At 53.0% G+C, this 25,875-nt stretch overlaps 1 protein-coding gene across 1 annotated transcript; it reads left to right on the top strand.

The window, feature by feature from the left end:
• Positions 1 to 1,358: 1,358 nt before the first annotated feature.
• LOC101394492 (myelin and lymphocyte protein) lies at positions 1,359 to 25,468 on the top strand. Its single transcript, XM_004435799.3, has 4 exons — positions 1,359 to 1,526; positions 19,239 to 19,406; positions 20,587 to 20,712; positions 24,904 to 25,468. The coding sequence occupies exons 1-4, from the start codon at positions 1,434 to 1,436 to the stop codon at positions 24,976 to 24,978; spliced, it is 462 nt and encodes a 153-aa protein (XP_004435856.2). The 5' UTR covers positions 1,359 to 1,433; the 3' UTR covers positions 24,979 to 25,468.
• The last annotated feature ends 407 nt before the right edge of the window (positions 25,469 to 25,875 follow it).

The raw sequence follows: 25,875 nt of genomic DNA, 5'->3' as shown, positions 1-25,875 counted from the left end.
AACACGAAAACACTAATTCAAAAAGATATATGCACCCGTATGTTCATCACAGCATTATTCACAATAGCCAAGATGTGGAAGCAACCCAAGTGCCTGACAATGGATGATTGGATAAAGATGTGGTATATACACACAATGGAATACTACTCAGCCATAAAAAAGACAAAATCAACAACATGGATGGACTTTGAGGGTATAATGCTAAGTGAAATAACTCAGAGAGAGAAAGACAAATACTGCACGACTTCACTCATACGTGCAGATAAACAAACACATAGATAAGGAGAACAGATTAGTGGTTACCAGAGGGGAAGGGGTAAATGGAGGGCGAATAGGGTAAAGGGCCACATATGTATGGTGACAGATGAAAACTAGACTATTGGTGGTGAGCACAATGCAGTCTACACAGAAACTGTTACATAATAATGTACATCTGGAATTATGCAATGTTATAAACCAACATGACCTCAATAAAATGATTTTAAAAAAAGAATAAAGAAATCATGGTCCAGAAAACAAAAATCCAGCAGCAACAGGTAGTCATAGGACATGGGGAGGAGGAGTCGTGCACCGCAGAGGCGCAGAGCTGCCCCTCTGAGAGAGGGCATAGATCTGCTCAAGGAGGGCCCTTCCTGTCTCTTGGCTTCCATGCAGATCTGCCCCAGCACCACCACCACCCCTCCTCTGGGGCTGACAGGGCCGAGAGAAACCTCCTACCCTCAAACAGACAAACTGGAAGCTCCAGCACGCAGTGGAGCGGACCCTGGGTGCAGGGTTCCTGGCGCCGGACTCCAAAGGCGCGGGGAGAAGGGGTGGTGGTCAGAGGTGGTCTCAACGCCGCCCCTGCAAACCCCAGCCTGCAGCTGCGGGCAGAAGTAGGACCTCGTCCCACCGTGAGCCTGAATGCGGAGGTCACATATATTAACCCACCCAGTGGAAAGATGAAGACGCAACCTAAGAATAGCTACAGCAATGGTGACCTGAGGATTGACAGGGTGGGGAGTTTGGAGAGCCTAGTTACTGATGGTTATCGTTTTTAAGGGATGGTGATCCCCTGCGAAGAGTTCAAAGCGTGCGACACGCTTCGTCAAAGTGTCTTTTTCCTGCTCCCCACGGGAGATGGCACCCGGAGGTGGGACGCAGGAGTCAGGTCCCCGTCCCCAGCCCGGCACGCCCGCTGGGCGCCCTCAGGGTGGTTCAGGGCGGCGCCCTAGGCACTCTGGCCGGGTCCCTTGGGGCGCGCACGGCCAGCTCTGACGGGGCGGGGCGGGGCGGGCGGTGTCCCGGGCTCCTCCCTCCTGCGCCCCGGGCGCCTCCGCTCTTAACCCGCACGCCAGCGGGCGCCGGGGCCACTGGGCTCCACCGAGCAAGCGAGAGGTCAGCCGGGAGCCGAGCCGCGCGTCCTGTCCCCAGGCCGACGCCAGCACGCCGGCATGGCCCCCACAGCGGCATCGAGTGGCAGCACCCTGCCCAGCGGCTTCGCTGTCTTCACCACCTTCCCCGACTTGCTGTTCATCTTCGAGTTTGTGAGTAGCTGGCGCCGGAGCCGGGGAGGGGGCGTGATGGGCTGTGCCGCGCGCTGTAGTGGGGGCTCCGCACAGCCGACTGGACCAGATCCACAAGTTGTGGGGTCCGGGGAGCATCGGGATAGCGGGGCCAGGATAAGGAAAGTCTCCCTCCACCCCAGCCGTTTGGGCCCCTTCTAGACCAACTACAATGGGGGAAACAGTCTCCAGGACTTCGGAGGAAAAACCAAGGTCGCAGCATGGGGCAGATGTTGGAAGCGGGCCAGGGTCCATTCGTCACGCTGGTTCCGAAGCTGCGCTCCCCACCCGGTTCACAAGGGCCGCGCAGAGGAAGCCCTTATTGGAGAGCGACGTTCTTGTAGAGGCGCCCAGCTCTCTCCAGGGTTAGGATTTCGTTTACAAAAATCAGCAAAAGAAACCTGAGCATCACCAACCAAGGTTTGGGGATTGGGTTGGTGTAGGAGGAGCTGAATCCAGATGATTCTCTTCTGACCATTGCAAGTTTCTGGCGAGACAAAGTATTTGCAACAACTTTGATCTGGAAAAATAATAAAACAGGCCACCATTTGCTGCACCACAGTCATTCCGCCCTGTGTGTGGAGTGAGGGGAGGGAGGGGGCTGGTGAGAGCTGTCCTCTGCCTTGGCTGACCTTGAGAAGTGGGAAGGCCTCCGTACCTGACATTGGTCCCTCCTCAGGCTGGAGCCACACAGCAGTGCAGGTGGCAGCGGGAAAGCGCTTCCTACCCTGGGCTCCCGGTAAAGTGCTCACTGTGTCTCCACACTTCAGACCACCCTCAGCATAAACTCCCCAGGGGCCACAGGCCCTCAGCTGGGAAAGGATGTGCTGTGTGTATACTGTGGGTGCAGAGCCTTGCAGCTGCAGAGACTCCTTTCCTGCGCCTCCCTTCCCTGCATCCCACAGAAGAGTTGGCTGGAAAAGAGCTTGTCCAAACCTGACTGTTTAAAAAGGGACCCCAGCTTCTTATGGCCTGACTGGAGGCGGAGGGTGTGAACAGCAAAGGAGTAGGTTCTGTCATCCATGGACGGTTTGGGGAAAGGGCTAAGGGACCGAGGTTGTGGGGTGGCACCAAATGACTGCATTTGTGAGAGTTGAGTTGAGCTCACACCTGCATGTACCCATAGTGACTTTAAGTCCTGGGGCTAGCCAGAATCAAGGAGTGACATCTAGAAGAAACCCTGGACACCACTACCACCATTTCTGGATAGGGACAGTCAGGCCCAGAGTGGGGAGGGTCTTGCACCCACTGGAACATTCTTTCCCCAAATGGCTCCTCTGGGTGCATCTATTCAGCATTTGGCCTGTGCTTGTCCAAGGCTGATTTCTGAAGATGAGCACACAGTGCGCATGACCCGGGAGTAAGTAGTGGGTGTTCCTTCAGAGGCCACTGTATTTACAAAGGCAGAGTTTCATGACCAAAAGAGATGATGGCTGATGGTGAGGTGTGATGGGGCAGAGAGATTTTGAAGCAACAAGAAGTCTTCCTAGTGTCTCTTCAGTTGCCCTAATGAGTGGCTTCCTTTGCCTTTGTAGCTGTTCAGGGAGCATTGTGACAAGAATCACGAGAGAGGGCGTTAGCAGGGCTTCATGCAAAAGACTCAGGTGCACCTCCTTCTCCTGCCCTCACAAGAGCTGCCTCAGGTGGCAGCAGGTGTGGGGGTACTGGCTTCACAGAGGGGACAGCCTCCCAGTGCCCGCTGACTCCTCTTGGCATCCCAGCCTAGGGGAAGGAGTGCTCTTGGGGGTAGGAACAGCCCAGCCAGGCAGGGTGATCTGTGGGGGAGGGGATGGAAGGATCCCCCCCATCCTACCAAGTGAAAGGAGAGAGCAGGGGTGTGGGAAATCTCAGAGCCATGGAGTAGTGGAAGTTTACTCCTCCAGGGCGGTTTTGTGACCTGTAATAGTAGAGGCTTCTACAAGAAATAGTTCTCCCTTGCCCAGACCACTTTGCTCTCAGCTGTCATAGAAGTTGTTTTTACTCCTCCCCCTCAGCTCCTCTCTCTAGACGCAGACCTTCTCCCTCCTACTTCCTGAGAGATGCTGGACACCTCAGTTGTCACCTCCAAACTCTTTCTTCCTCTCTAGATTGGGGATGGGTCCCGGGATGCCTGGGAGAACAGGAAAAAAAGCAGACACCATTCCTTTAAGTTTTCCTCTGCACAGATTGTACATGGGAAGCTGGATGTGCTTTGGTGGGTAAAAGAACAGAGACTTGAAGGGCCCGAGGAGGCACTGGCCACCCTGGGAGAGTTTTTTTAAATTATGGACTATAATAACACAACAACAAAAAGATAAACAAGCCAGTTAGAAAATGGGCAAAGGACTTGAATAGACATTTCTCCAAAGAAAATATACAGATGGCCAATAAGCACATGAAAAGAAACTCAACATCAAAAAGATCATCAACATTAGTCGTTAGGAAAATGAAATCAAAACCACAATGAGGTACCCTTTCACACAAAACTAGGATGACTCTTATCAAAAAACTGGAAAATAGCAAGTGCAGACCAGGGTGTGGAGAAATTGGGGCCCTCATACATTGGTGGTGGGAATGTAAAATGGTTCTTCTGCTGTTGAAAAGAGTTTGATGGTTCCTCAAAAAAATTATCATATGACCCAGCAATTCCACACCTGGGTTTATAACCTACAGAATTGAAGGCGGGGACCTGAATAGGTACATGTACACGCGTGTTCATAGCAGCACTGTTCACGATAACCAACAGGTGGAAACAGCCGAAGTGTCCCATCAACGGAGGAATGGACAAACTGTGATATATTCACACAGTGGAGTATTACTCAGCCGTAGGAAGGAATGAAGTACTGAGACAGACCACAAAGTTGAAAACATTGTGCTGAGTAAAAGAAGCCAGACACAGAGGTCCATATTGTATGGTTCTATTTATATAAAATTTCCAGAATAGGTAAATCCAGAGAGACAAACAAAAACTGGTGGTTGTCCAGTGGCTGAGAGGAGGGGGAAATGGGGAGTAACTGCTTAATGGGTACGGAGTTTCCTTTTGGGGTGATGAAAATGATTTGGAATTAGATAGAGGTGGTGGTTGCACAACATTGTGAATGTATTAAATACCATTAAAATGGTCAAGTTAAAATGGTTGGTTTTATGTTTGCCAAACTTCACTTCAATTTTTAAAAAAACAAATTGAGATATATTTTAAATATTACAGAAAAGTATATACAATACTTTAATAGGCACCCATGTAATTATCACTCAACTTCGTCAAATCTTAATATTTTGCCTTATTCAGTTTTAGTATCAAGGAAATAAAGCTTTTCAGGTGCATCTAAGCCCCTGGATTCTCCGCTGTCTTACTCTCCTCCCTCCATCCTCAGGACGCCCCTGGGTTAGTGAGTTCCTGACTCCCAAGCAGGGTTCAGACCTTCCCTGCACACCTGACTGCCTGTGAACTACACGCGGCACTGTTATGTGTCCTCACACTTTATGGAAATAGTATCATCCTGTATGTATGCTTCTGCAACATGCTTTTCATGCAACGTTCTTTTGAGGTTTATACACGTTGACACTGTTTATCCAATCTTCTGTTGAGGGACATTTTGGCTCTTTCCAATTTGTGGCTTTTTGCTTTTGCAGACAGCATTGCCAAAGAACATTCTTGTATTTGCCTCTTTGGTCACATGTTGGGAATTTCTTGAGGGAACACACAGAGGATTTGACCTGCTGGGTCATGGGGAATGCATATCTCCATTTTCCCAGATGCTACCACATTGCTGTCCAAAAGGGTTATTCCAATTTACACAGCCCAGGAGCGGAGTCACTGGGAAGCTTATGAAGCTTAATTAAGCTCAGGACCCCCACTTGCTCAGGCCCCTTCCAAGACTCAGACTCATTTTTTATTCTTTTTAAAGAAGGTCCCCAAATTATATAAGTTTCAGGTTAAACTTGGGCCTTCCCGATTCCCACCAGCAATGGATGAAAGTCCCCATTGTTCCTCATTCTTGCCACACTTGGTAGCGTCAGACTTTGTAATTTTCTGTTAGTCCAATGGGTGTGAAACACTTGATTTGTTTTTAAATCTGTCGTCCAGCAAGTTGATTACTCCGAGTTCCTGTTTTCATGCCCGACCTCGCATTTGCCTGGGAGGGGCAGGTGTCAAACCTTTGGCCTCCAGGGCCCACAGGATGGGGTCCACTCCCTTCCCAAGGCAGGGACACTGCCCACAGGAACAGGGAAAGGGTGATGGCTCAGGGCAGGGCATGGTCACCTTACCCTGGCCCACACCCCTACCCCAGAGCTCCTGACCCCTGAAAGCTGCAGGGTCCCCACAGGAAGTGGAAGGCAGCCCAACCAAGGGTGTGACCCTGCCTCTCTGAGCACCCCCAGAGCCCCACAGGCCGCGCTGCTGTTGCAGGCAGTGGGGTCACATGTGCACCCCCATACAGGCCCTGGTGGAGTGTCCAGTGTCTCCCCTCCCCAACAACTGCACCCAGGGCTCTGCTTCTGGCCTCCTCCCCTGTCCCCACCCAAGGGGGACTTTCCTTTTGGAACCACAGTGTCTGTTTCTTCTTCCTCCTCCTCTAAGCCGGGGGCTTCATGACACTCTGGCCACCATTCACAAAACAGGTTGTTAACATAGGACGCTTTTTGTCTCAGTTCTGGCCAGGGCCCCAAGAGGAAACTTCTCTCACGAAGCACCAGGAGATACCCTCCCCCACCCCACTGTCAGAATTTGGGAGGGAAATGCCTGAAAGGGAGCTATGAAATCATTAACCCAGCTCCCTCCTCCCCAGCCAATAAAAGGAGTGGATCCACAGAGAGAACGGCTGGGAACTCAGAGAGAATGTTTCCTTGGGAAGAGCCTGCTAGAAGTGCCACCCACCTCTCCAGGGGCAGACGTCCCCTCCTTGCATGTACCTCTCAGGAGCTTGAGGACACAGAGAAGTAGAGTCACCTGTGGGAGGGAACGCTTTTAGGGTGCACTTTTTGGGGTGGGCGTTGGGGGGAGCCACCTGGAGTCGGTTTGCAGTTTCCATTCTTACAGTGAACTGGACATAGTAGTTACTAAAATGAGCCTGTGTCTGTGACCCAAAGTGCCTGGGGACTTTTTATTATTTGAGGTGACCAAACAAGTCCTGGGACCTGCCCTAGATGTTCACCTGTCTGGGGAACAGCGGCCCCAGAGCCAGGATTGGGCAGTGGGGTGGGCGGGCAGGATGATGGAGCAGCTTTCTGGTGGGAGGTCCACATTCTGCTCCATTGAGAAGGCCCCGTGAGGACTCCTGGGAGATGAGACACGTAGAGTCCGAGACCTGACTTTCCAGCGCGGGGAGGAAACTGAGGCTCAGAGAGGGGGGCAGCTTGTCACTGCTTCTTGCAGTGACAGCAGATCACGTCCAGGTCTCTGCACTCACCCAGACACCCGGGATGAACTTCTGCCCACAGCAGAAGGACCATGAACAGGTGCCCCGCCCACCTGGGAGCCCTGGGCAAGGCCTGGTTCCCTTCTCTCCCCCCAGGGAGTGAAGGGACAGCTCAGAGCCACTGGGGAGCTCACACCACCCTGGGCTGCTTATCAAATACACACCCTGGGGGTTCTGAGTCACTAGGTCCAGGGCGGCCCAGGAATCTGTATTTGATAAACACTGTACAGCCCCCATCGAGTCACTGAAATTTGGAGTAGTCATTGGTAGGCTAGCCCACCCCCTCGATGTTGTTATGGGGGGACAGGATAGTGGGGACAGTTCTCAGTGAGAGGCTGGGAGAGGGAGCCAGGTGCCCTGAGGTTCTCCCGGGTTCAGGGCAGTCACCCACTCTGCACTGCCCCAGCCTGGGACCCCTCATACACTCACCAGAGAGTGGGGGTTGAGGCTGGCCTTCCCTGGTGTGCCCACTGACCCCTGGCCCTGTGTCATCTTCTTGTGTTGGGGGCCCCTCTCTGCAGCTGTTTAGAAGGGGCTAAGGATACTGCCAGGTTTTCTCCTTTCCCCCTCTCTAAAGGGAGGGGGAATTACAGGTAGAGGTCTCTAAGGTGTTTGTTCTTGGAGTTGAGAAGTGACTTTTCCGGTTTTTCTAGAACCAGAGGCCTGCTCTGATCAGCAGTCAGTGACTGAGCAGTTCTCTGGAAGCTGCTAAGTGTGGTGATGGGGACTCTGGGTGGTCATGCATATGTCAGCACAACCAGGCTCCACTGAGAAAGATTGCTTTTAAGCTTTCCATGAGTCACTCCTCCATATGACACAGGTGGCGTAATGTGGGGGTGGTACGAGGACCCCTCTCTGTCCCAGTGCTTCCAGGAGAGAGCAGGAGGACCCCAGATGCCATGGCAGGGGAGAGCTCATGCTCAGGTGGGGCCAGGGACAAAGGCTGACTGTTGGCACCTGCAGGCACACGAAGAGAAGAGAGTGTACTGGGCTGCTGGCCGAGGCCACTTCTGCAGCCTCAGGAAGGGCTTGGCTTTGCTCTGGGCTCAGGCACCTTCTCTGAGGGAAGGGCTGGGGTGGGGGACTGGGGTCCCCTGGGGCCTGCCTTGATGTGGGATAGGCCAGCCAGTCTAGACGGGCTGGGGTCTGGGGGCTGACTCCTGATGGATTCGGAGCTGAGCCCTGGCTTCCACCTGTGACACAGCCTGTCTGGGGCTCCCTCCTGGCCTCTCAAGTACCAGGCCCTGGAAATAGTGTTTTGGACCAAAGGCCTTCAAGGGCAGGGCTGATGGGATAGCCCAGCAGGGCTTCTCCTCAGTGCTGATGGATGGGGACAGTGGGTGAGGGGTCCCCTCGTCCGTGAAGCACTAATGCCATGGGGAGGTGCAGGCCCACTCCCCACAGGTTTCAGACTGTTCCCGGGAGCACGGAGCAGGCCCCTGGATTCTCTGCATCAGGGGACCCTGACTTGCCTTCTAGATTCTGGTGGAAGGTTTGGATCCTGGTTGGCTCCTGTTGGGCGTCAGCAGCATAATGACTTCCTAGGGTGACCTACTGGCCTTGGTTCTCCGCTCCAGGCTCTCACTAGTCCAGCTCAGTAATAGCTACTGTTCTGCCCACACTGGGGCCACACAACCCTGTGTTGAATCACTTCAATGCACCAAGGCCCTAGGGCCTGAGAAACTGTGTAGGAACTAAAAGAAAAGCCTTGTCAGCAGCCAACACACACTGATAGGCACAGGCAGGGTGAGGAGGAAGGCCCAGGGCCACACAGCCAGTCTCAGCTGACCTGAAATGCCACACCAGAGCCCCCACTCCTGTTAGAAGGCAGTTGGGCTGTGAGGGGAGGGGGCAGGAAGAGGAGGAGGAGGGGGAGGACCCCTGAAACTCCTGGGTCCAACTTAGAAGGAGGCCCTTAGAGGGCCCAGGGTACAGGCTTTAGGGGGGGTCACTCCAGGAAAGAGCAAAGGAGGAAGGACAGAAGGTGAAGCCCATGTCCCTACCCTGTTAGTAGGGGTGGGGGTGGGGGTGACAAGGGTCGTGTTGATGGTCCCAGGGATGAGGACCACGGGACCGTGTCTGCTGAAGAGGGAGCCATGTCCTTTAGGGTTCTGATCTTTTCTTGTGTTTTGGTCTTAAACACAAACCTTGGTGTTCTTTCCTCTGAAGGAACAGAGCCTGTTGAGCCAGTGGAGGGCTGGGGAGGGGAGCCTGCCTCCCATCGCTTCCTCCTCTGTGATCTCCTCTCCTCTAGACCCAGGGCGGCTGGGAGCAGGATGACGGCTAAGGGGCTAGTCTCCTCTCCCCCCATGTTACTATTCTCATGGCCATTTCCAAAGCTGACCCTACACCGGGGAGATTTCATGGTGAACGGCCTGTGGGTCTCCTTGGGTACCTGCCACACGCAGGGACGTGCTGACCTGGCTCGATGAGCAGCCTGTCAGAGCTGGCCCTCAGCAGCTGTGGAATGTGAGCAGGCCACTGCGCCTCAGTTTCTGCATCAATGAAATGGGGCTGTAATAGCACCCACCTCAAGGCTTGCTGTGAGGGGTGAGTGTAATGTACAAAGAGCTCTTCAAACAACGTGGTGCACACAGCTGCTGCTAATAGCCATTAGGTGCAATTATCATTGATTTACTAAGTCAAACACCTGTCCTGAGATCCACTGGCCAATCCGCGCTGAAAGGGGGCAACTGCAGGAGGGGCTGTGAGTTGATCCCGCACAACCTTTGACCTTAGATGATCTTCCCAGGCAAGGTGCTTAAGATAGGGGAGAGTGAGATTTGGGGGTGGGTGGGGCTGTGGAGGGGACATGTGACTTGTCCCTGGGGTCCCCCAGTACTGCACAGACAGCACCCTCTGTAGGGCTTTCCCAGTGGCTCCTCTGCTGGGAACTACCCCTGGTCAGCCCGATCGTGTGGCCAAAGGGATGTGGGGGCCTTAGCAGTCCTGTCCTGCCTTCTGCCTTGGGGGTGGGGACTTCCTGAGCCTCTCCAGCACGGCCCTGCCCGCCTGGTGCCAGGACGGGTGGGGAAAGCTCTGTGAATCCTGAGTGCAGAGCAAAGTGCTGCATCTCCTCGAAGGTGAAGGAACCAGTCACCAGAGGGCCCGGGATTAAACCTTTCAGAACTGATCTGTCATCGGTGTCACTGCATCACCGTCTGGGCGGGCACTGGAGCAGGGAGAAGGCAGCCTCTGCACAAAATTGTGCCCCACCTCCCCCAGCCCCCACCCTGCCCTGCAGCTGCTTGGTGATAAGCCAGGCAGAGGTGGATTCAGGGATCTGGCAGGAAGGAAGCACCCAGCTTTTATGTCTTAAGAGTCTTTCCAGAACCAGCCCCACAGTCCTCTCTGGTCTCCATTTGTGGCGCTCCTTTGGTGCAGGTGGCAATGGGGGGGCTAAGTCCTCTGTCCTTCAGGCCTGGCATACCCATCACCTCCACCTGGAAGCCCACCCGGAGGACACCCATTTCCTGTCCTGCAGGCCCCTGCTTATGGTCTGTCTCCCACCTGGACCCTGAGTCCGCTGATGTCCCCTCACAGACCGTGCCCTCTGACACATTTGTTCTCAGTGAGCAGTGGTAGGACAGGGGCCACAAGAGAGTCCTTGAGCCCAAGGGCAGACAGAGGGTGAAACTGACAGTCACCACCAATTCCCCAGGGAGACCCCCGGGAACCTCAGAGAAGCACTGGGTCATTGATGGGGATTTCTTCTCACTGTTGGCAGGAGGACGCCTGTTTTGTTGGCTGATGACATTAGTGACCTATTTGGTGACTCCCATCAATATCTTTTGTTTTTCTTGCACCGAAGCCTCTCCCGTCTGGTCTACATTTCCACAGATTTTGTCTCTTTAGGTGGCTTACCCGTATTTTACCCAGAACCTGCTTGTTTCTGTTTATCCTCCTGGGTCAAACCAGCGGGGTACAGGTGTGGTAGGAAAACTTTCCATCTAGACCAGGACAAGCCTGTGTGAGAGCTCCCAGCTTTGTGAATCTGGAGGAGCTTTCCTCCACTCAGGAGCTGGTGACCGTCCTCTGCCTCGTGCGGGAGGGTGATACTGGTCATGGATTGTTCATCATGCTCACGGCCAGCGCTGGGGAGCAGAGGTGTAGTGCGTACTGTGGAGAGAAGATCGCCCCAGGGACTTCAGGGAAGTGGGGGTGCAGGCCTGAACAGGGCCTTTCCCAGTCCACACTCACCCTGGTAATATCAACTACAGACCTGAACTCCCCTCCTCTCTCTTTGAATCCCAAATCTCCATCCCCCTCTTTACAAACAGACACCAGGCCCCCTGAGTCCTGGTCTTGCCTTCAGTGTAGATGAAAGGACACTATCTAAGCTGGCCTTGGGAGGGATGATGGCACGATAGGTCCCCTGGAAGGAAGGAGCCTGCTGCTGAGGGGCCAGGAGGGCAGAGCAACAGGCATAGGTAAACTGAGTCAGGTGGCCTCAACACCTCTCCTGGTGTTCACCTTTAGAGTAGCCTCAGAGCTCAGACTCCCAATAATTGGGAAAGAGGAAGGGGTCCCCACACAGGAATCTTCTGACTCCCCCCAGACGCCTCACCATGGGGTCAGAATGGGGGATCCTGTGCAGATATCTGGGCTCCCTGTCCTGGGCAGAGGTGTGAGCTGGTGTGCACCCTCGCTGGGCCCTGACACTTTCACCAGGACCTGACTCTGCCCTTGGTGGACCCAGAGCTGCTCCAGGGGGGCCTGGTGGCAGGACGGGAAGAGAGAGACAGGAAGAGAGAGAGGGGCTCCATTTATTAGTGTGTGTCTTTGGATAAAGTCTGTCTCCCTGGATGTTCCTGCCTCAGTGCTGGCCGTGGTCATTGTCACTCTCAGAGTCTGTTAGATGAGTGAATGAATGAATGAATGAATGAGTGGGTGAGTGAGTGAGCAACTGAAGGACGCCTCTCCTCTGACTTGCTGAGAGCTGAGTCCTCCGTACAAGGGGGTGGGGGTCACACAGGAACTAGAGGAGCTGGCAGAAGCCCCTCTGTGTTGGCCTCCTGCTACCCCTGCCTCTCAGTCCCCCGCCTCCCTCTCAGCCCCGTTCTCTGGGGTCTCCGGGAGGCTTCAGTGTGTCGGGGTCTTGGTCTTTCTCCTCTGACCTCCCTCTCTGTGCATCCTCCTGCCCCCTGGTGCTTATGTCCTCTTGACTTCACCTTGAAGGTATTTCCCTTCTCTGCAGTAGCTCATCCTCAATCCGCCTCTGCACACACACACACACACACACACACACACTCTCACACGCACACACACACACACACACCCCTTAGAGCTGACTGTTGAGCCCCTCCCTGAGCACACAGTCACTATGCTGGTCAGTCCCCACAGCACACGCCCTCCTGGCATGGCAGTGACCCCTGACTGCTGGAAGAGGTCAGTGGGTGTAAACACTTCCAGCAGCAGAACCGGGGCTGCAGTCCTGGTGGCCTTGGGAGAGCAGCAGAGGGCTCCGAGCTCACGGCAGCTGGGACGAGTCTCAGCCGGTGTGGCCATCTTTTCTTTTCCTCCCTGGAGAGATGATTTTGCCCATCTGACTTAAGTGGCAGGACGGCTGAGTGTTGGGTGCACAGCCTGTGTCTGTGGCCAGAGTCCTTTACTTCTCAAGAGTTCAAGGCTCAAATTCCTGTCACATGCTCCTTCAGGGCACACACCATGCCCTTGGAGCTGTTGGGAATCTGACGCTGGGCTCTGAGGGGCCGCACTACCAGATGTGTGTGTGGGAAGTCCTCTGTGGGTCACGTCTTGACTTGTTACTGGAAGAGGGTCTGCTTGTGGGGACTCTGACAGAGCAAAATGGAGCCCCAGAGAAATATCCAGAGAATTTGGGCAATTCCTGTGCACCGACCTCAACTATCCACGTCCTGCAGCAAAAACACTGGACAACTGTGGATGCCGAGCATCTTCAGCCCCACACAAGCAATGGGCACGCCGTACTAATCTCAAGAATGTGCCAGAGGATTCCTCTCCCCCTTTTGTGACTGAGGCTCATTGTTTGTAGGAAGACTTTCTCGTATTTTTATGTTCTTTGTGTTTCCTTAACACAAAGAACATTTTAAGAACATTTTAAGAATGTTCTTAAAAAGAACATTCTTATGTTCTTTTATGTTTCCATCTGCGGAGGCACACACATTTTCTTCAGCTTTGGTTTCTGGGAGATCATAGGTTTTTCTCTTTTTGATGCTTTTGAAGTTATTTTTAAATCCTGGGTCCCACCAAGGTTTGGAGGGGAGACTTGTGTATGTGGAGATCCTAGACCTCCTGAGATTTTCACGTGGTTACAGGTGAGGCTTTGCCTCCTCACATGACAGTTGTTACAGCGAGCATTTAGAGTGCCCACAATGTGCCAGGCAATCTGGCCCAACCCCATGATGTGGGCACTGTTGTTATCAGCATGTTTCACGTAGGGAAGAGAGAGGTTAAGTAACTTGCCCAGGGACAACAGGACACCCAGCTAGTAAGTAAGAGCTGACTCAAACTCGGTAATTCTGCCTCTAAAGTCTATACCCTTAACCACTCTCGCCTGCCTCCAGTAGATTAATTCAGAAAGAAAAAGAGAGAATCTTCTCTGAGATTACACGAGAGATCCCCCTAAGACTATCTCCTGAGGAAATTTTTTTCACAAAAATAATTTGATCATGTAGACCACAGATGTAAACACTTTTAAGTCTTTGGAAATATTTTGTCTAGTTTTATACAATATTCTTAGTTCTTAGAGAACTTCAACTCTGCTCAGTGTCCAAAACTGGACTGATTTAAAGATGAACAGTTTCCAGTCATGAAACACCAGGATGAGTGGGCCCTCAGGTCCCCATCTCCACCCCATTCACAGACATTGAGGCTGTGACCCGGCATCTAGAGGACACCCAAGCTTGAGCAAGTCTCACGTTCAAGGTAAGACAGAAATTGAAGCTTAAGGAGAGGAGAGGAGAGGCGAGGAGAGGAGAGGAGAGGAGAGAGAACTTTGCATCCAGAGCCCAGGCAGGACCTAGAAAGGCATCTGGGCAACATCGCTAGAGAGCAGGGCAGGGCATGGAGACAGCAGGCGTTACTTCTTCTGTTTTCTGGGAGTTACCAGAACATCATCCACAGTCTTGTGTTGTGGAAACACATTCCCAGGCCTTTGGCAAAGAGCCCGGGCTGTCTGTCCCTTGTCCTGTGACTCTGCTTCTCTCCAGTCTAGTCAGACCCTGAGCCTGAGACCTGGGCACTGGTGTTTTTCCAGGTGTCTTGGGTGATCCTGGTGTAGACTGAGGGCTGAGAGCCATAGAGCATTAGCGCAGGCCCCACCCCCATTTCCCAGTTTGGGGACCTGGGGCCCAGAGAGAGAGCTCCAACCTAGTGACCCGCAGACCACCAAGTTAGAGACCTTTCTCTGAGAGTACCCTAGCCAGCTGCACCCTCTCTAGTGTGGAGGACAGTGACCGAGGGGCAGGCAGGGGGTAGTGGGAAGTCTGGCCTGTACTATAGACAGAGATGAAGGGAAACTGAGGCCACGCCTCCACCTGTGTGCCTGACGTTGTCAAGATGGTCACCTCTGAGCATCTGTCACCTGGAAGCTGGGAGCCGCTTAGAATTTTCTGTATGAAGGGAAATGCTTGACCCTCACCTACCCCTTTGCTCTTGACAATATCTGTCCAGTGGGGTCCTGAGGCCAGGGTGGGTGGATGCTCCCTGCCCAGGAGGCCTTCTCTCCCTGGGGTGGGCGCAGCGCCCGCGCTCTGCTGCTCTCTGCACACTGAGTGGGGGAGCACGGCAGACACGGGCTGTGTCCACGATTCACGCTGAGTCCCGGCTTTCCCCTGAGCGGGGCCTCGGAGGCCTTCACACCGGCCCCACGGCCAGTGCTGTCTCCAGCTCTCCCTCCCTCGAGCCCCATCTCCTGCCACTCCTTGTCCGCCACCTCGTGCGCAGCTCCCCGGCCTTCTGAGCCCTCACTGTGCTTCAGCTCCTCTGGACTCAGCGTGTACTCTCTCCTCCCCCGGAGAGCTCCTTCCTGACCCTTTGGCCAGGTCAACCAGCTACGGCCACCTCTCCCCTCAAGACCCGATGGGGCCGTGCCCCAGTCCAGGCTGCTTTGCCCCCTCGGGGCTGGAGATCACCCTACATTGTAACTGGCTGCCTCTGCGTCTGTCTCCACCGGGCTGTCGGCTCCTGGGTGGGCAGTGTCTCACCCCAGTTGTTGGGTGGCGCTGGGCACGGTGCTAGAAGCTTCACACTCACATCCACAGTTTCAGCCAGTTTGCACCAGCCCGCGATGTGGGGAGACAGCTGCAAATTGCCATTTACAGATGAGGGATCCGAGGCCCAAGAGGCTGAGTCACGTGCTCCAGCCTCCTCCAGCACATTCGGTTGAGAGCCCCTCTCAAGGGTTCACGTGTGCGTCCAGCCCGTGCAGACGCTGTGTGGTGCAGGTGCTGCGGGGGCTGGCATGTGCCCGGGAGGACTGGAGCCTGCACACCTGCACAGCCGTCACAGCTGTTACCCCTTCCGACACGCATCTGCACTGTAATTCTCACAGCAGCGGGGTCTGTGTCCAGGGCACTGTCACAGACGTCTAGCGGGGAACAGACTCTCTCTATTCTCAGCCTCGTCTTTTTTCCTTCTCCCCCCGTCCTCTCTCAGGGTTGTTCTGCACCCAACTCAGCCCCCCTCCCAGATGGTCCCCTGTGCAGGTCACCCTGCATTTCTCCCCTGGGCACCTGCTGGGCAGGGCTGTGAGGGGGAGAGGGCAGGCCCACTGCCCATCTCCTGGGAGCAAACCCTCCAGGTTTAATCATTTCATCTGTGCTGAGGACATTCCCTTCACATGATGTGTCACTTAAAATATGTTTCTGGGACAGATGGGGCCTGGGGACATGTTTCCTATGGGAACGTCCCTGGGCACCAGGGGTTCCTCAGCTCTTTGCTGTTGGAGGCTCCAGAGAGATGACACACATTCACTCAGTGTCCCCAAATGGTGGGTGAGAATGGCCAGGGGGGTGTGCTGTGAGGGTAGAGATATTTTGTAAAAATCCCCGTGAGGGAGAATTTCTCACCTTGAAAGACGTTATGCTAAATGAAAGAAGCCCGTCACCCAAGTCCACCTTTTATTATGTGATTCAACTCATGTGAAAGTTGAGAACAGGGGGATCTATAGAGACAGGAAGTAGATCAGTGGTCCCTGAGGGATGGGAGGGGAGGGGAGCCATAGCTAAAGGGCACAGGGTTTCTTCTGAGGTGATGAAAATGTCCTAAATTGGCTCTGGAGACAATGGTTACACACATCTGTGAATATCCTAAAACCATTGAATTGTCACTTTAAATGGGTGAGCTGTGTAGTATGTGAATCATCTCTCATTAAAGCTGTCTAAAAGAGAGAGAATTTCTCCCAACCATCTTACTATGAAACTTAGTGCTATAGATAAACCATACAAAGAAAAAAGTCACCATGATTTTATAAGGATTTTTGCAAAGTGGTCCATCCAGATGGGTGACAGGGTCCTGAGGTACCAGGGGGCAGGGCTGGGATGGGGCACAGGGGGGCTTTGTTCCTGTGGACAGAGATTCTTCCATAGACCCCGGGAAGCTGCATAAGAGTGTGTGTGTGTGTGTGTGTGTGTGTGTGTGTGTGAGAGAGAGAGCATTCCTAGGGAGCTGGCACACAGTCTTCATCACACTGTGAGAGCACACGCCCACAGCAGGTGGAGAGTCGGGATTGACCTGGAAGCTTCCCTCTGCACTGGGTGCTGGAAGCTCAGCCCAGAGCTGGGGCCACACTCGCTAGTGCACAGTCAGGACTCCGTGGCAACACTCAGGGTGGTGACTGCTCTGACCTCCCCTCACTTTTCCTGCCTTTGGTTTCTGACCAAGCCACACGGGAGGAATCGAGCTGAAGGAGATGCAGTGAGCTGAGTCTGCAGACCAGGCTCTGAGATCTGCCTTCTCAGATTTCAGCATTTCCAGGCACCACCTGTGCATTCATTTACCTCCTATGTATTCTACAGTCAATTTTTTTTCTAAAATAACTCTATCACTGCCTCAAAAATAAAAACACTGCCCTTCTCCAGATCACCTTTGCCTGCCCGTTCTTGGAGCACCTGTTCTAGGGGGGTCCAGACACCGGACACCACCAGAGCCCTTCTCCCTGCCTTAGTCAGAAAACCTGCGAGACAGAGACAAAGAGAACCGTTTTCCTGATGTCGCATTCAGTGCCCCTCAATGCCATGTCCGTTGGCCTCATACAAGCATCTCCAGCCCGCTGGGTCCCACACGAGATTCCATAACGGAGGGCTCCCCTCCACGTGCAAGGCCAGCTGTTCCTTTGGGATTTGGTCCATCAGTCACGTGTTTAGGCACAGCCCTCTCACAGGAGACCCTGAGGGACAGGTAACTAACTCGGACACTGACGCATGCTGGACAGGCATTCCCTGTGTCCCACACCGCAGATCAGCCGTGAGCAGGGGGACCCTCACCCCTTCCCTCACCTGGTCAGGGGCAGTGCCATTTTGTAACTAACCAGATACACCTGCCTTGTGCTGAATGCTGCAATAGGAGAACGCAGGGCTCCCTGAGAGCACGTGAACGGAGACCTAACTCAGATTGGTCCTCTTTTGATGGACACTGGTTGACCAGGCAAAGGGCACTTAGGAGAATTGTGTCCCAGGCCCTTGCCTCTGACCACGAGATGGGCGTGCAATCCTCCCTCTTCTCCATGCCACACTCTTCTGCCTCCTACATCCAAGTCTGTCTCAGCCATCGGCACGCTCATGTCCCTTTGTCAGTGCCCATTATGGAAAAGGCCAAGGAACCTGTTTGATCTTAAAGGCGACTATGGATGAGGTCGACACACACATCTTACTCTATGGCAGTCAGAGGATTTGTATTTAACTGATTTTGCTCTAATTACTATAAGTCGTAAAGTGTGTCCCACTGGTTCTGTCATGTGCCTCCCTTCAGGCAATATCAGATTCGTCAGTAGAGGAACTCATCTGCTCAGAGATGCACAGATCTGATTCTTGAGGCCCAACTCACTTTTGATAACTCCAGATTCTTCATTGCACTGACTTTTCTACCCAGGTGTGATTCTCTCCTGATGCTTCTCAGCTAAGAGGCTCGGAGAACACCTGTGAGGACAGTGGAACCTCTCACCCAGCAGGTGGGCAGCAGGTACAGGAGACGAGGACAACGTACCACTTGAGTTCACACCACAGGGGATGTAGGACAGGGGGATCAGCCCGTCCTCAGCCCCCAGATGCTCAGGAGGATGATACCAAGGGTCACAGTACCTTGGAACCTCTGACTGCAAAGCCGTCTCCAACCGTGTCCCAGCCCACTCCCAACACAGTCCTTATCCGGGTGGGGACAGTGGATGAGGCTGAGCTGATGTCACTGGGATTAAGAGGGACAAGGAGAAGGGAGAGAAGTGCAGAGAATCCCAGCTTGAGGTGTGCTTGTCCACAGGGGGACCGGGACTGTGGCACTGAGGGGTGTTATGACCCCACATATGTCCTTACTCTCCCCTTTGATTGGGGATCACTGACCCTGTGAGCGTCAACTGGGGTGTCTTCTGGGTAATGATGGGGGAGTGCTTCTCCCATGCCCATCCTCGGCCACCCGAGGAGACCGGGCTGACCTGGGCCCTCTCTCCAGCCCCAACTCCAGCACTCAGAGCACTTCATGGACTTGGGATTTAGAGGTCAATTAAAAAAAAAAAATGCTAGTGACATAGTGTGGCTAATTTATTTTGCCAAGAAAAGACCAAAAGAATCTTCTGGTCACTACCATTTCATACAAGAAAGGATATTTTTATATGAAAAATGCCATGAAAGATATAATCTCAGAGTTAGCCCTTCTAATGATAATACTGGATGGCATATATCCTTTCTTGGGATGACGAATTACTTAACTTCCACGTACCTCAGTTTCCCCATCTGACAGATGGGTCAGTACCTTGCTCATAAGGTTGTGTGAGGACTAACTGAGTTAATATTTGTAAAGTGCTTAGGACAGTGCCTGGCATATAAATGTGATCTATGTGCTTATTAAATTAAAAGTAAAAAATTATACTTAAAAGTGAATAAAGGCAAGCAAGCAGAGGATTGGGAAAGACTGAGACTGGAGATCCAGACTAGAGCCTTGGGGGATGAAAGAGTCATTTTTGGTGAGGAAAATGCCCACCGCTGTTCTCTGCCTCCTTCCTGTTTTCTGTCCCTCGTGCCCCAGTGTGACCTCTGGGTCTGGCCCTTCCTGGGCATGGGCTCTCCTGGTCTGATGCTCACCCCTGCCCTCCTTCCCTCTGCAGGTCTTTGGGGGCCTGGTGTGGATCCTCATCGCCTCGTCCCTGGTGCCCTTCCCCCTTGCCCAGGGCTGGGTGATGTTCGTGTCTGTGTTCTGTTTCATCAGCACCACTGCCCTGCTCGTCCTCTACATAATTGGCGCCCATGGTGGGGAGACTTCCTGGGTCACCCTGGTGAGTCACATTCCTGGATGTGTGAGGGGGTGGGTAGTATTGGACCCTCTGCGCTGGGAGGCTGGCTTTTCCAGCGCTGGGTGAGGCTGCCCTGTAGACGTCTCCCACCCGCGTTCCAAGGCTGAGCTGGCCAGGCCTTCAGCTCCGAGTGTGCACAGCAGCCCAGGGCTCCTGCAGCAAGGTCAGGAGGAGGTGAGGGCAGAGGGTGGCTGTCGCTGTCTGATCCCGTTGGGGCTGCTCTGCTTCCTCCTGCAGGACGGCCTTTTCATGGGTAACCAGCAGCCCAACCCCCCTCCCATCCCACCTGCACCTGCCAGGGCCTGTCGGCACCTCCTATCGTCCAGGAGGGCTGGGTTCTATCTCAGGGGAGCAGGGTCCTGGGGACTGGCCTTGGCTGCCCGTGTGAGGCCCTGCTTACTGCCCAGCTCCCAGTCACAGCCTTCTAAAGCCGGGTCACCAGAGAGGGACTTGGTGGGGGACAGAGATGGCCTGGGGTCTCTGTTCTGTGTAAATTCTGCCTTGAGGCCCATGAAGAGGGGAAACTTACACATGGACCCCTGCCCCTTATGTCCCCTGGAAGGGAGTGGGGGCCATTTGGCCAGGCTTCTCACTCTCAGAAGTTCTCCTACTTAGACTTGTGAAATCACCTCCAAATTACAGCTACTCAAAACAGCATTCTAGTACTTTTTGCTTGTAAACATACCTGGAGCCTTCCACCTCCCCCACAAAAAACGAACAACCACAAAACAACAATGGAAATGTTCTGGGCCTCTTTCACCCGCACTGGTCACCAAGGGCACATCCTAACCAGGACTGTGACCATGGATGACACTCCTCAGGTCCAGAACAAATTTCTACCTATGCAATCCCAAACTGCGCCCCCTACTTGATCCCCCCTCAAGGGAAAGCAGCGTCCCTTCTCCACTGAAGTCCTTACTCTGGCCCCCAAACCAGCGAGAATAAACTCAGCTGGGCAGATGACCTCTGTGAGGAGGGGTGTGGGGGCTGGTGATGGTGGATGGGGTGGGGGAGTCAAAGGAAGAAGCAGAACATGACAAAGTACCCTGAGCCATTTCCAGTGGGGACAGGTGGACTGGATGGGCCCTGCTGGGACCACAGCTGCCCCACATCTCCATGTCTGGGTTCCCCTTCTCTCTCATGGCCCTTTCTGATCCTGCAGGATGCAGCCTACCACTGTACTGCTGCCCTGTTTTACCTCAGCGCCTCTGTCCTGGAAGCTTTGACCACCATTTTCATGAGAAATGGCATCACATACAAACATTACCATGAAAACATCTCTGCTGTGGTGAGTCCCCCAGTCAACCTGCCCTTGTTCATAGCTCCCAATGCCCAATGACAGAGGGTCTTAGCGGAAGGCTGCCTGAGCTCTCCAATGTTTTTTTAGTTCACTAACTTTTCAATGAAAGAGACTTTCCCCCCATTTATCAAGAAACAAAGCCCCAGAGAAGGGATGGGAAGTGCCCAAGACTCCCTTCATCATCTGGTCAGTACTGTACTGCCCAGGCCTGGGCTAGCCCGGGGGTCCGTGCCTGGGTGGGCTTTGCGGAGGGCAGATGTGTGAGGAGACATGAGCGCTGAGTGCCCGGCACTGTCTGAGCTCTCCATGAACAATCGTATTGAACCCTCACAACAGCCCTGGGATGTTGGCGCTGTTATCATCTCCATTTCACAGATGGAGAACCAGGGCACCAAGAGCATGGATAACCTGCTCCAGATCACCAGGAATTGGTGGGGCCTGGTATCCAGGCCAGGTGCTCTGTCACCCACACTCAGCACCAGTTTGGAGCAGTGAGTTTGGCCACTTGGGTCTCCTGGCTCTCCCTGAGTGGTCTTCCGTGGAATCACACAGTTGGGCAGGGAGCACTGAGGCCTGGGCTGGAAAATCAAGTGGCCAGTGTATCCCCGGGCCCTGACTCTGGGGCTGGGACTGTGGGGAGGCCTTTTGGGCCCAGTATGTGCAGACCCCCAGCTATGGGTGTTTGCTGCTATGATTAGGCCTTCAGCTCTTCATGATAGTGTCTCCTGCCCCACAGCTCTGAGAAACTGTGGGAGGAGGAGAGGCTGGAGGTCACGTCTCCACCAATTCCCTGTGCAGGTCCCTTGTGCTCTCTGGGCCTCGACTTGCTCATCTGTGAAATGAGATCGTAATTCCTGTCTGTTTCCCTTGAGGACTGCAGAGATATTAAACAGCTTCTTCCAGAGGCCTCACAGGGAGCACTGGGTGGAACAGGGGCTTGAACCTCATTGGCCTCATCAGCAGAAGAAAGAGGGGTGCCAACTGTGTGTGACTGGGGGGCATGTTGTGTGCAGGTATCTGAGCTCTAAAAGGAACATTCTCCAACTGCAGGGCCAGATGAGTTAGTAGGTGAGGTCATGTGAGGTCATGACCTGGATTTTCTCTTTGATGGAATGGGTTCCAATGACAGGAGGAAGAGAATGCATTTTTTCATAAAACTTTTTTCCACTGCTATGCATGGGTGGGCATGCACCAGTATGCTAACTCACCATATCAAATGTATTTCTAACCATGGATATTGTTTAAAAAATTAGAAAAAGTTTCAGAAATAGTGCTCCTCAGATTTCTAGAGGTCATCTTATGAATTATGAAAACCTGGAGGTCAAACATAATGACAGATCACAGGATGTCAGCTACAGGCACCAAAGCTATGCCATCCTCCCATTTTGGAAATGACAGAGCAGAGGCTGAGAGAAAACCCACTTTGCAGAAGTTCCTCAAAGCCTTGTCTACTGGTCCATGTGGGCCTGTCCCCTGCTCCGGGGAACACACATGCTCCTCTTATGCTCCCAGCCTACTCCCCAGGTCCATCAACATGGCTACCTCGTGGTCCCTGCACCCCGCTCAAATGTCCCACAGTGTGGGAATGTCTCCCAAATTGGCTCATCTCCCAAGATGGCTGGTTTCTAAACAGTAGCACAGCCAGGCAGCCCCTAGCTTGCTCTCCCATCCCTTGGGAGGATGGTAATCACCTCCTCTGCCATCCTTCAAATGACTGTTTCATCTCCCCTTCACCTAGAGAGCCTATACATACCACTATCTCAACCCCAGCCTTCTCTCTGAACAGACATCAGCAAGACATTTGAGAATAATTTCCAAAAATTATTGCAGACAACGGTAATGAAATGTAGATGGAATGTGGCTAGTGGGTCAGCACTTGATGGAACAACCCAGATGGGCTGAATTAATGCCCTTACCCACTGGACAGATCTCTAGCTGAGAACCACTGGGCTCCACTGTGTTCTGACTTCTCTTTTACTTTTTATCAAAATGCAACACACATCCACAGAAGTGAGAAGGATGCAAGTGCACAACTTGATGAGTTTCCATAAAGCAAACCCCTCTGTGTAACAAGCATCCGGATTAAGAAAAGAACATCATGAACAGCTCCCAGAAATCCCCTTCTTGTCCTGCCACTGTCACTGTGCACCCATACCACGGATGACCACAGACCTGATTTCTAGCTGCATAATTCAGTTTTGCCTGCGTTTGAACTTCACGTGAATGGAATTATATAATGTGTATTCTTTTATGTCTGGCTTCTTTCTCTCCACCTTAGGTGTGTGAGGCTCATCCCCACTGTTGGGTGGAGATGTACAGTGTTTATTCTCGTTGCTGTGGAGTATTCCATTCATGGCTACACCAGCGTCCCTTTATCCAGTCCACCATTGATTGTATCCTCACTGTTTGTTAGTTGAGTTGGAGAAACATGAGCATGCCCAGGCACAGTCAGGAGTGCCAGAATCAAGAATCACAATGTTCTCGGCAGGCAGGGGCACTGGGTTGAAACCACCAAGGAGAAATATGAGCCCAGTTCACTGTGAATTCTCGCCTTTCTAATCACAATATCAATTGTCTCAGTGCACAGGGGAAAAGGAGTCATGATTACTCGGGATTTAACCCCAGACCCTGCCCAACCATCACATGCCCTTCCCGTGGTCTAGGGGATGGCCAGTCCAGGGTGTGGGAGGCGTCTCAAGACCTTCTCCCACACACCCCTGGCCTTTGGAAGCGTCTGGCCTCCTCTCGCCCTCTGTGGTTCCTGATGGGGACCTGCCTCAAAAGCTGAGCTTCTATCCCCTCCTTTGCTGGCAGCAGAGAGTCTGCCCCGAAGGGATCCCTGGGATTGGTGGGAGCTGACTGAGGGTAGCTGCAAATGTCTGCAGGAAGCTGGAGGTTTTTGGATCTTAACAGGGTTGGGCAATAAGGACAGCCGTTTAAGGAGAGGGGTTTCTGAAAGCATAAGGATGTCCATTCAGGTCCCTGGCTGTCAATGTCCCCAAGGTGCCATTTCTTGCCATCACTTCGAAAATAAGTCTCTGTTTCCTGTTCCTGTGAAGACTTCTGAGGTGCCTCTCCCAAGGATTCTCACGGGGTCTGGAACAGCTCAGACAGTAAACTGCTCCCACCTGACGGGGAGAGGTGTTTTTCGGGGGCTGCTCACTCATGTGTGACTGCTCCTTTCAGCCAGGGTCCTTCAGAGTTCTCGGATGAGTTCTCTTAAATTTGTTATTAAATAACTCGGCTTACTCATTGCCTCTGGCCAATGAGGGTGAAGGGTTCACCCATGTGTGGGGCAGGGAGAGAGCAGGCTCGGGGACGGCTGGTGTTTATGGGCATTTTCAAGGGTCACGGAAGTGTAGCCGCCCTAAATGTTGTGCCTGGGCTGGAAACTTTTGACCCTACGCCAAGGTCACAGGTGCAGATATTGGACTTGGGGGCAGGCAAGCCTTTTGAATAGATGGTGCCCACATGACACAACACGTCAGGGGCTTGACAGGCCACAGAGTGACCATTTGCCATATGTCCAGGGCCTTTGTTCCCAGCGCCAAAAACTGCTGACTGGATCTTCCCAGCATCTTTCTCAGTCAGCCCGCTCCTTTCTGCAAAAGCTCAAAATCCTCCTCCCTGTCCCTGTCCCTCAGTCCTGTGAGCCTGGATCCCTTGCCCGTGCCTGTGAAATTAAGAATCCAGAACAAAATTCTGAGAGGGGTCTGAGGATGTCCAGGCAGCTTCGAGACCTTAACCAGAGCCAGCAAACGCATCTGTTCATATTCTCCTCACCGAGGCCGCTGGGATCACAGCTGGTGGACTCTGCTCTTACCGGTGTGGAGGAAGACAATTTCCCATGGAGAGCAGTTGATACTCACCTGGGGGCTTTTTTGGGCCCCCATTTCCAATTGGGTGGCACCAGCATAACGATGTGAGATGGCAGATAGTTGACCTTGCACTCCATGTCCAGTTGATCATTAGGGCACCTGGAGCTCTGTGCCGAAAGCATTCTGGGGTCACATCTGGGCTCAGCCAGAGAGGATGTCGGCATGAGTGATGGGAAGCAGTGGCGGTCCACACACTCCAGGTCTGGCGTTGAGCGCAATGCATGTGGCTGACCCAGTGTATGACCTATGCCTTGTCCTCTTTCCATGCATGCCCGTTAATGGTCATTTATCTTGATTTCAGGTGTTTTCCTATGTAGCCACTTTGCTGTACGTGGTCCATGCTGTATTTTCTTTGATCAGATGGAAGTCTTCGTAAAGCAATAGAGCAACTTTAGCTGAAAACCCAGACGATGGTAACTGATCGGCCTGCCTTCCAGCATAACTTTTTAGAATGCAGAAATGCTCTCAATGGTGGGAAAAAGAAACCAAAAACAAAAAAGCAATGCTTTGTTTCTCGTGGGTGTTATGTTGACTCTCCCACGTCCCCTCCTGTCGGGGTTGGGGGCTTGCTGCATTTAACCTCCAACTACCGAGCCGTCTTTCAGGGTCATTTCCTATTTGTGACGGGGTGGTGGGGTGAGAAGTGGGGACTGTGACCTGAGAGACCACGAAACAAAGATCCCCTGCTGACCCCTGGACCGGATCTTGAGAACTCTCTACTGGAATTTTCCACAGGCTCTTTTGAGTAGCCATCTCATGTTTTAAGTCTTCATGGATATTCTACATGTTATAAGGATAAAACTCACCCAACAAATATTTGCAGATGTCTGTGGTAGAAGATGACAAACCTTTGAACTACATTATAAAGTGCCTTTATGTTCAATACTTTTGTGGGGTGTTTCTTGGGTTTTGTTTTTGTGTCCTCAGTATCCTCAGGAACACCATCATTTCAGTTTCTTTCTGGGGAATCCTTTGGTTTAGATGGAATCTCTAGAGGCGGCATCAAATGGCAGTTCAGATGACAGCTGTGTGTGCTCAGCCACTGCACTCAGGGAGCCCAGCGCTCGGTGTCCCACCCTCCCGCTACTGGGGGCGTCAGATGGCTTCACCCTCTCTGGAAGCTTGCCAAATACCAGCCTGGGGGTTCCCCTTCTTTTTCCTACAAGACAAAGGGATCTGTGCTCAATTTGAAAATCCTCAAGCCACAAGAAAACAAGGTGCAGAAGTTTCTTCTCACTCTGTGAAGCTGATCAGAAATGTTCTGGGCAGTGGG

Source organism: Ceratotherium simum, chromosome 40 (genome assembly GCF_057802395.1).
Source record: "Ceratotherium simum simum isolate JZ-2026a chromosome 40, ASM5780239v1, whole genome shotgun sequence".
Lineage (NCBI taxonomy): Eukaryota > Metazoa > Chordata > Mammalia > Perissodactyla > Rhinocerotidae > Ceratotherium > Ceratotherium simum.
Note: the sequence above shows the minus strand (reverse complement) of the source record. Positions and strands in the feature narration are given on the sequence as shown.